The 16,149-nt window shown below is 38.3% G+C and overlaps 2 protein-coding genes across 2 annotated transcripts; both read left to right on the top strand.

The window, feature by feature from the left end:
* The first annotated feature begins 3,910 nt into the window (after window positions 1-3,910).
* On the top strand, window positions 3,911-11,245 carry LOC129100681 (potassium voltage-gated channel subfamily V member 2-like). The gene is made up of 5 exons (XM_054610121.1): window positions 3,911-5,107; window positions 7,055-7,270; window positions 10,383-10,437; window positions 10,849-10,947; window positions 11,220-11,245. The coding sequence occupies exons 1-5, from the start codon at window positions 3,923-3,925 to the stop codon at window positions 11,243-11,245; spliced, it is 1,581 nt and encodes a 526-aa protein (XP_054466096.1). The 5' UTR covers window positions 3,911-3,922.
* Window positions 11,246-14,510: 3,265 nt separating this feature from the next.
* On the top strand, window positions 14,511-15,991 carry LOC129100682 (purpurin-like). Its single transcript, XM_054610122.1, has 5 exons — window positions 14,511-14,624; window positions 15,017-15,153; window positions 15,272-15,384; window positions 15,470-15,682; window positions 15,981-15,991. Exons 1-5 carry the CDS (start codon window positions 14,511-14,513, stop codon window positions 15,989-15,991), a joined length of 588 nt encoding a protein of 195 aa, XP_054466097.1.
* The last annotated feature ends 158 nt before the right edge of the window (window positions 15,992-16,149 follow it).

The following is a 16,149-nucleotide window of genomic DNA, read 5'->3' on the forward strand; positions in this document are numbered from 1 at the left end:
ACCACTTTACACGGCAGATTAATTTACATTTACAGTTCAATCTGGTTTATCTTGATATGATTATTTTTTTATAGGAATATGAGGCTTTTATTTTTAGCAAAATCTCTGGTCCTATTTTGGTGTAATTACCTTGATGCCTCTTTATTGTCAGGCCCTGCTGTGCAACACCCCTGTAGTTTTTCATGAGAATGTCCATTGAGATGTTTAATTTATAACACCTAAGAGGAACATGGTTACACATGTTTCTCTTACACTTTTTTAAATTATGTTTTTAAAAAAATTAAACATGTGTATAGGACAACATGTTTGGAATAAGATTTAAAATATCTTTTACTTTCATAAAATTTTGCAAAAAACAAATTATACAAAACATTTTTAAAAAAATCAGTGACTGTACCGCACTCTGTAACACCTGGCCGGTACCAAACCACATTTATAATCAGAGAAGTACACATTTAACCCTGGAAATATCCACTGCAGTCATCTAGTCATGTCAAAGCAGGGCAGCACAGGTGCAATTAATGGCAGTAATTAGCTCTGACAAAAGATTCCCACCCACACATAACAGCTGTCCAATCAAAGCTTCAGCTGCTCTTCTGAAGGTTAGACTTCATGTAGTAGAAAACAAATTAAGACTGAGATCGAATATGTTATGTATGTAAAATGTTTTTAGGAAAATGCATCTAGTTGAGATAACAGAAAAGGGTACGCCAAGTGGCTGCTTATTTTGAGCCAATCCTGTATGTGTGTAATCACATCAGCAAAGGTCATGTTCAACACAAGCATTTTTTGTAACTGAACATTCTGTGTTTAAAATTCCGGGCTGTGAATAACGAAGAATTTCTAAATCAATGTATTCATTGCTTAAAACTACATTATCTATGATTATTCCAGTGGCAAGAAAATGCAAGCATGTTTTATTCTTTCTTTTATTCTCGACACATTTTTAAAATTAGTTTGTAAAAGCTTATGATAGTATTTTGGACTCGCTTGCCTGTAGAGCCACCCGCTGTAACAAATTACAATGACTTAACTTGGAGGGGATGACGGTAATGGAACCTTGACATTTTACTTTGTTGGAAAAGCACAGGTGTCAGTGGCTCTGCTCTATTCAAGTGCCCCAGTAAGCAATGACTGTGACAGCTAGCCTACATGACAAACCATGCCTGTGGTACCTCAGTTGTATCTGAGATTGCTACCTTTCTACACCAACATCTAAAAGTATGATCAATGCTATATTCAACGCTCTATTTAACTAACGCGACTAGAACCTTTTTTTAAAGGCTTGATCTTGATGGAGCATAAGAAACATTGGATGCAGTAATATACAGGACATCACCTGAGTCATGTACAATTTTCCAATCTCAACAATATTACATTGTTGGTCTGTCACTCAACACAATGACAAAGAGAGCTGTGAGGTTTGGATTATCGTTTTGCCAGTGATATCACCATCTGCTGGAGAGATCAGACACTGCTCTCTCTCTCCCATTCATTAATTTGTTCACAACAACAGATACATTTCCATTGATTTCTACAACGTGCTAATGTGAGGCACATTTACCAAACCTGAAAATGTAGTTGTGAACAGTTCATCCATCATTCAGAGCAATAAATCATTTTTGCTTCTCTTGAATGCTGTCACCATCACAGTTTAAGTCATTTAAATTGTCAACATCTGTCAGGTGAATCTAATACACAATGACACATGTGGTCACGCCGAGCTCACAGGTGCAACTTCTGAACAGTCAGTACCAATTCATTTATACTGCAAGGGTATAAATTCACAATGCTGGTGGCAAAGGAGCAGTCAAATTGATTGTAAGACCTTATTTCAATTGTGATCAGCTGATTTGCACACCAAACTGTTTGTTTTTCATAACTCATGTACCTGGATGTGGTAAAAAATATGTCCATTGGGGCATTACACAGCTGTTATGGTGTAATGCTACAAACTGTTGGGGAGTTTGCACTTGCAATTTCGAAAAATGTTTTCAGGAAATCCATTTAGTTGAGAAAACAGAAAAGGGATGCCCAGTGGCTGCTTTTTTTGAGCAAACCCTGTATGTGTGTAATCACATCAGCAAAGGTCAGGTTTTACACTAGCATTTATTGTAACTGAACACTCTGTGTTTTGATTTCCGGGCTGTAAATAACTGAGAATGTATGTAAGGCTTTATAAACCTACATCAGGGATTATAACCTACGTTCTTGTTTTACTATAACTAGCTTTGAAGGGACTTTGCAAAATTTGATCCATAATCTTGCGAACAACATAGTGAGTGACAGGAAACGTTAGACCTCAAGAGCAGATGCTATTTATCCTAGAAAAGAGATTTCATTTGATGCTTTTCTTTACAATCCTTCCTTCTGGACTGGATCAATAAGGGGAAAAAATGTTGAATCAAAATCAAAATGTATTTATATCTTCTGCATAATAATAATTGGAGTAAGACTTACACACGCCAACTGAACGGCTTGCTTCCCCTCTCTAGTAAATGTAAATCACCATGAGGTGATTGTTTTTATCCACCCATAACTGTAATTTTGCTTGTTAGAAACAAACTTCTTTATTTGATTTCTATCATGTGTGTCTTAAAACCCAAAAGCTAAGACCTGGTGTGAACCTGTGGCTTGCATGACAAATCCAGTTCACCTCTGGTTCTCTTGACACACTACACAAACAAGACTAGCTTAAGTCTTACAGCTCTATTTAAATGTCCTTGCTTTAACAACTTAAATCCTTAATTGTTTTAACTAGTCAGCGGTGGTTGGCAGCAGAAAAGTAAATAAAGACTAATACTGCATGGTTCATAACGTCTTCAGCCAGTTGCCGTGCAGAACGCCATTTCTGGTCAGGTGTCACTGTCAGCAGGACAATATTCTGATATCCAATAAGAGGATTCAGTTGCAAGCAAAGTTATTTTACATCTCCCATCTGATTAAATCACTATGACTGTTAGTTAAGATAATGTTTTTAATGAAATACCACACCTTTATTGATATATAGGTTTTATCTAAAACCTAAATATTATTTCCTGGAGTCTGTGGCCTTGATTCACTTCAACATCTGAAGAATCCTGCACCCCTACCGAATCAGGAAGTAGGCTAATTATTAAATCCTTTATCCCCTTATATGTATCTACCAGCATTCCTTTGTTACCCTGCCTGAAGTATCTGTATTTTAAAGTACTGATCAATAATAACCAAGATCAACAATTTATTGTAAATTTTAAAAAGGACACTTCAATCTTAGATAAAAAAAGATTGCAGAGTTTTCCTAGATAAAAAAAAATAAGACTCAAAACACGCAATAATATTCTCCAATGATAGCCTTCCAGTATGACTTACTTGAGTAATCTGTGGGGATTGCAAAAAGATTAATTTATGGCACAGTGCCTATGCATTCATAAATAAATGTGACAAAAACTATACTGATTCTTAGTCTATTCTGTCTTTAAATTACCCAAATCAGCTGTAGGTACTATAAACTCACATGATGTAACATTTATCAACTAAAAGGGGGTGAATTCATGATGGGTATTTGTAGAAATATGCCACACAGCCAACGTCATGTCAGCCAGGCAGCTCAGCTGGGGATAATGGTATTTAGATGTCCTGTAAGCACACGGATCCTCTCAGTCAGCAACATTAATGGGGCCATGAGGCATCCTGCTCATGTCCTCCATGCTTAGGTAAAGGGGGTATTAGACAGCAGTAATGCTGGCTGGTCAGAGCGCTCTGTCTGTTGTGTAGTCTTGGGGACATCATCATGGGGAGCAAAAGCAAGGTGGCTAACTTGTGGAATCGGAGGCAGAGTCTCTTCCCCCACTTCAAAGTAGCAGATTCTGACATTAATAGAAGACCCTCGGAAATTGCTTATCCACTCGCCAAGGAAAGCTGCGTGAAGACATGGAACTCCATGCAGGAGCTGAGCAGGGACATCTACGACATTTATGCAGAATATGAAGATGAAGAGGATGACAATATTCTGTACGGCTTCCTCAAGCAGAATTCACCCTCTAAGAAGAACTACATGATCAACATCAATGTAGGGGGGAAGCCATACCAGATAGCCTACAAGACGGCCGCCAAGTATCCCAAGACCAGAATAGGACGACTGGCCACCTCCACAGACCACAACATGAAGCTGGAGCTGTGCGATGACTACACTGTGACTAACAATGAGTACTTCTTTGACAGGGACCCAGACGTCTTCCACAATATCTTTAACTTCTACAGGACTGGTGTGCTGTGGATCAAGGATGAGTTGTGTCCCCGCAACTTCCTGGAGGAGATCAACTACTGGGGCGTGAGGATCAAGAACACCCACCGCTGCTGCCGCATCTCCTTTGAGGAGAGGCAGGATGACCTGAACGAGCAGCTAAAGATCCAGCGGGAGCTGGAGGCAGAGGTGGAGATCGAGGAGAACGAGGAGCTCTTTCATGACATGTTCATAGGCCAACAGCGCAGGGCAATCTGGAACTTGATGGAGAAGCCGTTCTCATCTATCAAGGCCAAGCTGATGGCGGTGGCCTCCAGCCTGTTTGTCCTGGTCTCCCTGGTGGCCATGACTCTTAACACAGTAGAGGAGATGCAATACAGAACTCCTAAAGGTCAGCTCAGTGGTAAGACATACTGGGAATTCGTGGAATCCATGTGCATCGCCTTCTTCACCATGGAGTACCTGCTCCGTCTGGTGTCCACTCCGGACATCAAATCCTTCGGCAGGAGTATGCTCAACACCGTGGACCTGATTGCCATCCTGCCTCAGTATGTGCAGGCCACCGTGGAGTTCTTTGACAACGAGGAAAACTACATGAAGCACGAGGCCGACATGCAGGCGGTGGGGCAGGTGGGAAAGGTGGGCCAAGTGTTGCGGATCATGAGACTGATGCGAATCTTTCGTATCTTGAAACTGGCGCGACACTCCACAGGTCTGCGGGCGTTTGGCTTCACTCTGCGTCAGTGCTACCAGCAAGTGGGCTGTCTCTTCCTTTTCATCGCCATGGGCATCTTCAGCTTCTCCGCCATGGTTTACACTGTGGAGCATGACATGCCACACACAAACTTCACCAGCATTCCTCATGCATGGTGGTGGGCAGCTGTAAGTACATCATTGAAAAATGTAATAGTGTAAAAGACCAGCAGGGCAGGACTCTGAAGTTAACTTAGAGGGAAGATACCCAGTAGAGTGGAAGATATATGGAAAGCACACACATTTTAAAATGATAAAACTTAAATAAATCCCTTTATAACAGACCTAAGAAACCTATTTAGGTAAGTGAAAGGAAGTGCCCTCTCCTTGAATTACTTTAAGTCCCTCAATGGTGTGTTAACTGTGTAATGTTATTAGATTACACTCCAGCACTACCTGGCTTACTAAACACAATGAGGTCAGCTCTACTGCAGGATGTCTCACCTAATGCCTTGGTATGTGTGGCTTGTGTGGTCAATGGGAACATTCAACCAAAATATTGTATATTTACTGATTTATTCACAGTGCCTGATCAGTTTTGAAGGGTAAACTAACCTGGTTAATGTATTGAGTTAAGGTCTTTTTTTGAGTTACAAACCTTTGATTTGCTGCCTGTGGCCATAAATAAACCCATTAAACAGATCCTTCCCCCTCCCTCTTTCAAAGAGTGGAAGAATCTTACTTCTAATCCAGGGACGGGAAATGATAATCCTCTGAATGATAGTAATGCTTATGTTGAAGGCATCTGTGAGCTCTGTTTACTGCAACATATTCCTGCTGTATTCATATGAACAGATGCAGGAGAATTGTGTGCCATCTTTGAGTCATTGGTGCACCTACTTCTGGGTCAGTTTTACTGGATTTTCACAAAAGCTTTTGGAAAGGTTATTTTCATTATAGATTTATATAACTTGGGCGGCTGTGGCACATGAGGTAGAGCGCTTGTCCCGTAACCACAAGGTTGGTGGTTCAAACACCTCTACCGGCAACATGCCGAGGTGTCCTTGAGCAAGACACCTAACCCCAAGTTGCTCCCCGGGCGCTTCATTGCAGCCCACTGCTCCTCCGGGATGGGTTAAATGCAGAGAAATAATTTCCCCATTGTGGGACTAATAAAGGATTGATTATTATTATTATTATTAACTTTGGCATGGCCTCTCACTAAAAGTAACTCTCTGAACAGTTTTGTACAACTCAGTCAGACTGTGTGGGAATCAGCAGAAAGAAAAAGTACATTATAATTTTTCCAAAGGCTTAAGGGCAAGGCCTCTTCTATTGTAACAATTCTGAGGTGTGGAGAATTTAACAGGCAATTTTAATTTAAATTAAGCACTTTCTTCTCCTGATGTGAAAAACTGTTGGTAATAATAAAGTTAAGTTATTTTAGTGGAGGTGTGGGTCCTAATGAATGCCTAGTAGGCCCAATTATATGAGTTTCAAACTTACCATCAACAAACTACAGTTGGTCATTCTTTCATCACTTTATAATACCAACAATTTACAACACTAAGTGTGAGGTATGGACGCTGTTTCTTGATCCACATGATATGGCTAAAAACAATTTTCTCCAATTGGTAGCAGTAAATCCAATATTACGTAAAACAGTATCAGCTAACTTTACTGGGTCTTTCATAGTCTTTTATATCAGTGCAGAGTATAGACTCACAAGTTGATCTCCAAATGTTTTGCTCAACTAGAACTTGAAGATCTCTGATTGTCTGCTATCTTGAGACTATAGTGCAGAGGGGCTCCAGAATTAGGACTGGTTGATAGCCACAGCATTACAGTGTGTTCTGTTTGTTTCTTTTTTGACTTTGTATACTTGTTCTTTTTAGTACTAACCTGTTTCAGTGGGTCACGAATAAATCATTGGGGATATCCTGGCTTCCAATTAGAATTTGATCCCCCTGCCTACCTTGCTGTCTAATCCAGGCAAAATGCAATGTTTTTATAAAGGTGCAAAATGCCCAAATTGGCCACATGGATCAGCACAGGTCTGTAAAATAATACACTAACAGCTGGTAAGGTTTGTGAGTCATGTTTCTCCATCACCACTGACTGCGCTCTCCGTTGCAGGTCAGCATCTCCACTGTTGGTTACGGAGACATCTACCCAGAGACCATACTCGGCCGTCTCTTCGCTTTCATCTGCATCTCTTTTGGAATCATCCTCAACGGTCTCCCCATATCCATCCTCTTCAATAAATTCTCAGACTATTACGCTAAACTCAAGTCCAATGAGTACACAGCCTCCTCGAAGAATCGAGGGAAGGTGAGATTTGCCAAGAGGACAGTGAACAAGTTCAACCGCTGTTTTGGAAGCCGCGAATGTCCCGAACATTGATTTCTTATGGGACTTTTTCAGAAAAAAAAATAAAAAAATGTCACTGTAAAACTGTGCAAACGAAATGTTATATGATGGAGGACAATTAGCTGGGGCTGGGACAAAAGATAAGGGTTCAATCCCCAGTAGAGGCACATCTGACCACGTATTTGGTAGCTGATTTGGTTGGGAATTTGGGGAAAACTACTATAAAATTATGCAAAACACAATACAACACACAGTGTTTCCATTTGATGTAATGGTGCAGCTTTTTTCCCTATAATTATCATGTGACTTCAGTGAAGTTGGAACAAGCAGGAATATGCTTATTTTTTATATTGTCACCCAGTGAGGGAAGATGTTTTTGGTACTTAAAATCAAATCAAATGTACAATATATTTTAACTTAATATGTTTTAAAAGCAGTTCCCACAGTGAAAATGGGCAATAATGTCAATACACTATTAGGATGAAGAGATGGAACTTTGGTAGTTTGGTCTTGGGCACTAGGGATTGAATAAAAAAAGCTTTTATTATTACCATAGCAGCTCTCTGGCCATTTCACTTTTTGTTCATCATAACCCTATGTTCGACTGATTTTGGAAGATATACTTTTCAGAGACAGCTTTACCAGGAATAAGTATATCTGAGCAATGACTTTCTTTCTTTTTGCAGATGGCATATTTTAAAATCTGTATATACAAACAGCAGATCTGCAGGTGCTTGCCAAGTGTACTAAAATTTAAAATGCTGGTGCTGCTTTTCATGTGTTTTCAATGTAGTATAGTTCAATGTACTATAGTTCTGCCTATAGAGAAAGCAGTTTGATTTACTTGCATTGCATGCAACTAAGTCAAACCATCCAGTCTGATAAACACTGTCCTGTAAATAAACACTGTACTGCTCCTGATACTAATTTCCTCATTGACTAAATACTACACCTTCACAATGACTGCTTCTCAACAACATTTTGTCTCCCATGGGCGAGTAGTAGCAAAAATACTGTTCAAATATTCAATCTTATATTCAAATTATGGTAAAAATGCTGAAGTCCCTCCAGTGAAACTGTGTATCACAGAACTGACACATTGCACCTAAAGGGAAATAGATTAATCTTGAATGATAAGCTTCAGCAATTTTTGAAAATAAGGCCACAATTTATTTATTTTCTCGAGCAACAATCAAATTGCATAAAACTCAAATCACAAGTAGTGATTGGCGGGCGGGTGAATGGGTGTTGTCTTTTTTCCTTTCTCTCTGTCCTTTCTATTTTATTTAGTAAATTTAATTTAATAATGTAAAAAATGAAGCAATTCCCTTAATTGTACGAATGCCAAAAATCTTGCACAAATGCTTTAACAAAGTCTTTATATAAGTCTCAGGCTACGCAGACATGTTAAACTGCATACATCTCTACTGACCTCTTCTGGATGACCTTTGCTATTGCAGTGGCAATTTATAGATGGTTCCACTGGTAATGTAAAAGGAAAATGTTACAATTATATATATATATATATATATATAATTGTACATACATATATACATAATTGTAACATTTTCCTTTTAAAAGGAAAATGTTACAATTATGTTACAAGGAAAATGTTACAATTATATATATAAGAGATAAGAGAGAGATAAGATAATCCTTTATTAGTCCCGCAGCGGGGACATTTGCAGGCTTACAGCAGCGTAGAGTAAAGTGCACACAAGAGACATAGTAAAAGAAGACAAGATAAAAAATAAAAAATGAAAATAAAAAAAACCAAGTATTATAAATAAGCAATAAAAAAAAAACAGTGGAAAAACAACAATAACTGAAATATTATATTTACAGACAGAAAAAAACTATTTTAACTTTTTTAACTATTATTGCACAGTGTAATGTGTAATGTATTGCACATATATATATAATTGTAACATTTTCCTTTTACATTACATTGTACATTACATTACAGTGGAACCATCTATAAACTGCCACTGAAATGTATATATATATATATATATATATTGTAACATTTTCCTTTTACATTACATTGTACATTACATTATAGTGGAACCATCTATAAATTGCCACTGAAATGGATGCTTTTCTCCAGAAGAGGGCAGTAGTTCAACCAGGATATCTGCTCCAGTGAAACCACAGAAGAAGTCCAGATCTCTCTCAGTCCTCTGGTGGTAAAGTGACCTCTGCTAGTTGTTAGCCTGCTGTGAAACTATGGCTCCTCCGGTTGCAGTGTCGCCTTTGATTAAGGTTTGTGTTTGTGGTACTTGTTGTGTAAAGAGGTAACTCGTGTTTTACTGTAAATGATCTTTGTTTTAAATGACTACACAGGGCACGAGAACCTGCTAACTGTTAGCTGGGAAGAATGCTATCTTACAAATGACGTCAGAGCCAGTTATCAACCTGTGCAATATCATCTGTGCTGCATTATAGATGTGTCTTATCAATGCTTTTGTTGAATGTTAGTTTTTGCTGCAAAGTGCATCATTAACGTTGCTTATAGCTAAGATAGTAGCACTCAGTGTCTCCATTTAATCATGTAGCACCTGCACTGGTTGTTATAAATAGAAATGTCCTTGGATAAATGGACATTAATCAACTTAATATGAAGATATTGCATTGATTATATCACATCCTTTATCTTGGTGAAAACAAAGATTACCATTTGTTATTGTGTTTGGCTTATTCAGCCTTAACTCATGTTTTTAGGAACAATTTGTCCTCCCCGTTGTCGCCCCCTGCTGGTTATTTTGTGGTGGTGACAGACTTTAACTCTAACATTACTTTTCGGTGTTTTTGTTTATGCCGAATTAAAGTTTGGGACAAAACAGCTCTGGGAACTCAATCAATTGAACCCTGTTAGATGTGTAGTTGGTGACCATGACCAAGGTCTCAATACATTCTTGCAGCTCTGAATAGAGTTCAGTGAGTGAAGCAACATTAGACCTTCTAAAGTAAATGTCATTTCCATTTCTGTAGTACTGATGAATAACAGAACGTCTTTTGCCTTAATACTTGATTGGGAATGTGAAGAGACTGCACCACTGGCATTCATTTTTCATGTTTTTCTTTCCTTTTACAGACAGCAAGGTATTCAGCTTTAATTGCTGGGATCATCTATGGCAAAAAGAGATATGGTGAGTTACCCTTATAAGTGATCACTTAACTGGAACAGTGCACTCAGAAAAAAAGACACCGTAATACATAAATATTAGTAATTTGTACTGCATAGGGGAGTAAATTTGACACTTAAACATTATGTCTAAAACCTGATTTTCTTACAAAAGGCATACAAGGTCATTAGCTTGATACATGATATTATAAACTCCAGTTGGGTTAAAGGTTGAAGTGCCAAACGATGACGGCTCTCCACTCAGTTCCTGCTGCATTTGATTAAGGATGATGTGACAATGAAGGACCTTTTTATATAGGGCATTCTTGATTGGTGCAATCTTAAAACGTTGTGCCCTTCAGTTAATATAACTAAATGTAATTTTGAATTTATGGTGCTTTTAAAAAAAATAAAATCAACCTCTTCATTTTCTTAGATAACTTGAAGCCTATTGCAGCTGAGGAGAGGAAGATCGAGGAGGAGGAGAAAAAGGTTCGCGAGGAACAGGAGCGCATCGCCAAGCAGCTAGCAGAAGGTAGCCTCATCAGCTTCAATCATCTGTCAAATATTTAGTCTACAGATTTCAATTGCATAAACCTGCATGCTGCAGTGTTTACAGGGAGCAGATGCAATAATATCAACACCAGTGTGTTCAGTATAATGCAGTTGGTGTTGCATTACACAAAGTCGTCAAACGGCCATTCAATGTAAAGCATTTTATATTAATAACTGTAAACCATATTTAGTCTGTAAAATCCAGAATGTACTAATCCCGCTTTTTTTTTTTTTTTTACTTTTTCCTTACAGCAAGTGAAGAATCTATTCTGAAGTAAAGCTGGTTTGCCGTGTGAAGATGTCCATGTGCAATTCCCAACCTCTTCCTCCTTTTTTCCCGGAGTAACGATGGCAAAGTCGGGTCCAGACCAGTCGACCACTACTGTGTTATGGATGTATTCACTTTTACCTTGTATATTACAACACCTCTCTGGAATCCCATAGACAATGATTTTTTTAGTGAGTTACATGATAAAAAATATAGCTCTTGAACAAAGCATTGTAATACTGCAAATACAGATGCAATCATAAGTTATAAAGCTCATGTTTGTAATGAAACAAATTCATAAATACATAAGTACATGATCACCGTAGTCTTTGTTTTGTTTACAGACGTGTGTCCTTCTGTTATAATCGTTTTTCTCCATCAGCCACTGTTACAGGACAGGTATTACAAACGTTATATTAAAATTAATAATGAACATTATTTTGCATTCAAGAATTTTGTTTACATTAGTTATCATATTAAATGCAGAAAGTTTTAGTATGTTGCTTTTGGATCATGTTCAGTTGCTTCCTATTTGCCAACACCTTTTTTGACCACTGGTTCCCCTTTACTATCTACTTTAATTATATTTTCTTTTAATCATGTGAAAACTTGGCATTAGAAACTTGCTGGGTCTTATTGTGTTGATCTTATTAAATGAAAAAGGTGCGTAAATGTCTTAAGAATAATTTCCAGAGGAAGCTGTTAAGTAAAAGTCTTATTTAATTATCTTATGGAGTATATACTGTAGCTTTGTTTGTTTACGTAAATTGAGATTGGCTTTCTAAAATGCACATTTAATTAGTTTGAGAAACATGAGTTGCAAACGTATCATTTACTGTGTAGATTGATAAGAGCTGAAACAAAATTAGAAGTTAATCTACCTTTTAAGTTTAGTGATTGTGTAAAATGTATGGCCTATTAAATATCAGAAAATAGTGAAAAATGCCCATTATAATTTGGTTAGTTTGACAAAAAGTCTAAAACCCCAAAACACTCAGCTTTTCACAAAAAAAGGTAAGCAGCCCAATTCTCCCGAAAAGTTTAAACTAGGAAGTGTAAACTTGTTAAATGAATGATTTCTACTGTTGAGTTTCTGTATATAAAAAAAAAAACTTTCTTGAGAGAATTAAGGGTAACACTAAAAATGACATTGTCCTAAAATCCTACTATTCCTGCAGTCCCTTCAGGGTCATATGTTGCTCACAGTGAAGGCCACTGTAGACCGGCTTTTTTCCCCAGAGGCTATCAACATCCATCTTTCTGAAGACCAACCTTCAAATCTTAGAGAGGTTTGTGTATTCCTACATCCCTCTCTTGACGATCACCTGATAATATCCATCAGTCAGTGACCTCACATGCCTGGAGTCCAGACATGCAGAACCAGAGCTCACCTCCAGATCAGCAAGTGTTTGTCTAGGATTACTTAAACCTAACCTTTGTTATTGGATTAGAGATGCAGAATTAATACTGTTGACATGTCACGTGTCAGGTTGATCGTGTTGACAGCACCGAACCGCCCAGGATGTCAAAGCACAGAGGCCTTAACTAATATACTCAGGACATGTTATTAGAATAACAACAATGCCAGGGCCGACTAAAAATACAGCTGGACATACTGACATGATAATTCTAGTTAGTTAGCTCTCAACTACTGTAATTAACAACAAACATATCTCCTCAGGACTGGTGAGGGTGGCAGGACTGGGATTATACTGATCTGTTTACAACATTTTTCACTGTTTTTAAAATACAACACAAAACAGACAATGTAATAAAAAACTAAAAAAACATAAGGAAAATTGAAAAATGATGTAAAATGTTATCAGGAACCAAGATTAAAAAAATGCTTGAAAAAAGTAAAAATTGATGAATAATTTAAAGAAATAAAAGGGGAAAAACAATGGCCTACAAAACATACTGATGAAATGTTGTGAAACACATTTCCAAATAGGTTCAAATGCAATTTATTTAGTGATTAAACAGCCCACTGATCTTAAATTAGGGTGTTTTCACCCTCTAGCATCTGTATGCACATTTGCTGGTACATAAGTGGTATGAACGTTCTGTAACACAGCTCACTTCACAGATTACAGGTTGAAACTCTGGCAGCATTTACGCACAAGATGACGGCACATTGCTTAACCGAGCAAATGACAACAGACGGGAACACCTGAGCCTCTGCTGGCATAGCGTGACGGGGCGTCATCAGTCCGTGCTGTTCTCTTGACTATTTTATTATGTAAAATGCTGCTGTTTTTTATTTGGTCTGCTCGTTAATGTGAAAATGCCCCTTTTACTTCCCTCTCACATTGTTTACCTTAGATGTGGATTTTTTTTAATGTTTTACACCCAAATCAAATATTTTGTCTACATGAATGAACAAATAAACTATATATACTAAAAGTGTACTTACTCTCACCGATATTGTTGGGAAATCCAAAAGTAAAAAAAGTTTATTTTTGTCCCTAGAAATGAAAAGCCTTTAAAATAAAGTAGAACAAAACACACTAGTTCATGTGTGAACTAGTTCACGTTCATGAACGTTAGGAACATTTAATCTTAAAACAGACAAAAAAAGAGAGATGACTAGTTTCATGATAATTTTAAGAACAGCAAAACAAACTGGAGAAATCACAATAAAATCTTTTCTCATACTTTTTCATTCCCTCAGTATCACATTACTTTCTCAGCAGGTATGACTCCACACATCTTAATACTTGCACTTGGTTCCATTCAAAGTCTACATGCCTTAAAGACACTTGTCTGCTCATGTAAACACATTCGCCATGGACGTGTGACTTGAGGCTCAGGACACCTCTTTGCCCCGGGGCATCAGCTGTTATGTATCTCTTTATGGAGCTCTGCAAACAAGTACATAAAGCCCACACACTGCTGAATGTGAGGGTTCATCATCAGCTTATAGTGGGGGATTTTGTTAACTGGATTAGCGCTAGATTTAAACTCTACATTTAGGTTCAAGAAGTGAAAATAATCAGTGAGCCTGTCTACACGTCAGATATAAAAAGGCTCACCCGCAGTCTTCTCACCACGGCTCAGACGCTGCTGCAGCTCCGCACTGACAACTTCCTGAGACTACATTCTACACTTCAGGTAAGAAGATGCTGCTTTAAGGGGGACCAACTGATCTTTTTACAAACTAAATAAGAGTTGCAAGAGTTAGATTTTTTTCTTTTAGCCAGATACTTGCATATGTAAATAAGAAAAATCAGACTATCACGTAAATTAACATGTGTTCGACTTGGGTTTTGCTTAGAATGGACTTCCAAATGTTTCCCCTGGTGATGTTGTTCCTGGCCTGTGTGGAGCACAGCCTGGCCTCCTGCGTGGTGGACAGCTTCACAGTCAAAGACGACTTTGACCCCCAAAGGGTGAGTACAGAAATATGTTTAAGTATTTTGTTTTAGTGCAAGGTACTGTATCTTTAATTAGCCTGATACCATTTACAGTAATACTTCTATGTTGGCTCAGGACAGATAGCTAGCTCTCACAGATGAACAAAGAAAAACAGATTAACAGGAATAGGATGATCGACATCCTCCAAGTAAATCAGGACATCATCAGCATACAATGAAATATAGCGTATTATGTACTACAATCATGGGTTCGAGAAATTGAGCAATTGGTCTATCACCTCATATCCCTGATTGTAGTTCACATACAAAAAATACAAATTTGTTTATGTTTATGTATGTATGCATATCCTTATTCTACTGATGAAATGCCTATCAAAAGAATCAACTTTATCGTTTTACCCCGACAGTATGCAGGAAAGTGGTACGCTCTGCAGAAGAAGGATCCTGAGGGTTTGTTCCTGCAGGACAACATCTCTGCTGAATATACCGTTGGAGATGATGGGGCCATGGTTGCCTCCTCCAGGGGCAGAGTCACTCTCTTTGGGTGAGTTTGTACATCTTTTAGAAACGTATTTGGCTGCAGTCTGAATGTGATATGTTTAAATAATTAAAGGTTAATTGCCGCTCATGAATAGGAATTTTTCTCTTTACTTAATATCCAGGTTCTGGGTTGTGTGCGCTGACATGGCTGCTCAATACTCCGTGCCCGACCCCGGCACCCCCGGCAAGATGTTCATGAACTACCAGGGACTGGCCAGCTACCTGTCCAGCGGCGGTAAGTCTGCTCTGTTGTTTGCACACATTTTCTCTGTCTCTCTCTTAAACGGCTGAGACTAACCTCTCGCTCTATGTTCTTCCAGGTGACAACTACTGGATCATTGACACAGACTATGACAACTACGCCGTCACCTATGCCTGCCGCAGTCAGAAGGACGATGGAAGCTGCGAGGATGGATACTCCCTGGTTTTCTCACGCAACCCCCGCGGCCTCCCCCCTGCCATCCAGAGAATCGTCCGCCAAAAACAGGAGGAAATCTGCATGGCCGGAGACTTCCAGCCTGTGCTGCAGTCTGGTATGTACTGAGTCTTTCACACTGAGCCTAATATACAGTGAAAATGTGATCATGTACCTCGACATGCATTTAAGGGATTTAGTGATGCTCTGATGCCAAAAACACATCTTACATTAAGAGTAAACAAAGAAGTCCGAGTTTCTTTGCAACAGGATTTATAGTTATTTTCTCAAAGAATATTTATATTTTACTTTAAATTTAGAAACACAATTTTATTCTGTTTAACCAAACTAAATGTTTCAAGCTCTGTGTTACATATAACACTTAAATCTAAATCTTGTTCCTCTTTTCTTAACAGGAGCCTGCTAAACTGTTCCGAAACTAGAGTTTGTTGAGCAGCCCTTTATTATACCGGATTGATCATCCTGCCCAGAATGAAGACAAAGCTCTTCTGAAAGATGCAAATATGAGAATAATCAGGTCCTGTTTGTGATTTGCTGTGTTCCAATGTTATTGGAGATAATTAA

Source organism: Anoplopoma fimbria, chromosome 13 (genome assembly GCF_027596085.1).
Source record: "Anoplopoma fimbria isolate UVic2021 breed Golden Eagle Sablefish chromosome 13, Afim_UVic_2022, whole genome shotgun sequence".
Classification (NCBI taxonomy): domain Eukaryota; kingdom Metazoa; phylum Chordata; class Actinopteri; order Perciformes; family Anoplopomatidae; genus Anoplopoma; species Anoplopoma fimbria.

What these genes read in the sequence shown, in the direction of transcription:
- LOC129100681 (XM_054610121.1), top strand. Translation starts at nt 3,923, where the DNA reads ATGCAGGAGCTGAGCAGGGACATCTACGACATTTATGCAGAATATGAA. An exon ending in CTATGGCAAAAAGAGATATG is followed by an intron (nt 10,438 to 10,848) that starts GTGAGTTACCCT and finishes TCATTTTCTTAG; the next exon opens with ATAACTTGAAGCCTATTGCA. An exon ending in CGCCAAGCAGCTAGCAGAAG is followed by an intron (nt 10,948 to 11,219) that starts GTAGCCTCATCA and finishes TTTTCCTTACAG; the next exon opens with CAAGTGAAGAATCTATTCTG.
- LOC129100682 (XM_054610122.1), top strand. Translation starts at nt 14,511, where the DNA reads ATGGACTTCCAAATGTTTCCCCTGGTGATGTTGTTCCTGGCCTGTGTG. An exon ending in ACGACTTTGACCCCCAAAGG is followed by an intron (nt 14,625 to 15,016) that starts GTGAGTACAGAA and finishes TTACCCCGACAG; the next exon opens with TATGCAGGAAAGTGGTACGC. An exon ending in CAGCTACCTGTCCAGCGGCG is followed by an intron (nt 15,385 to 15,469) that starts GTAAGTCTGCTC and finishes ATGTTCTTCCAG; the next exon opens with GTGACAACTACTGGATCATT.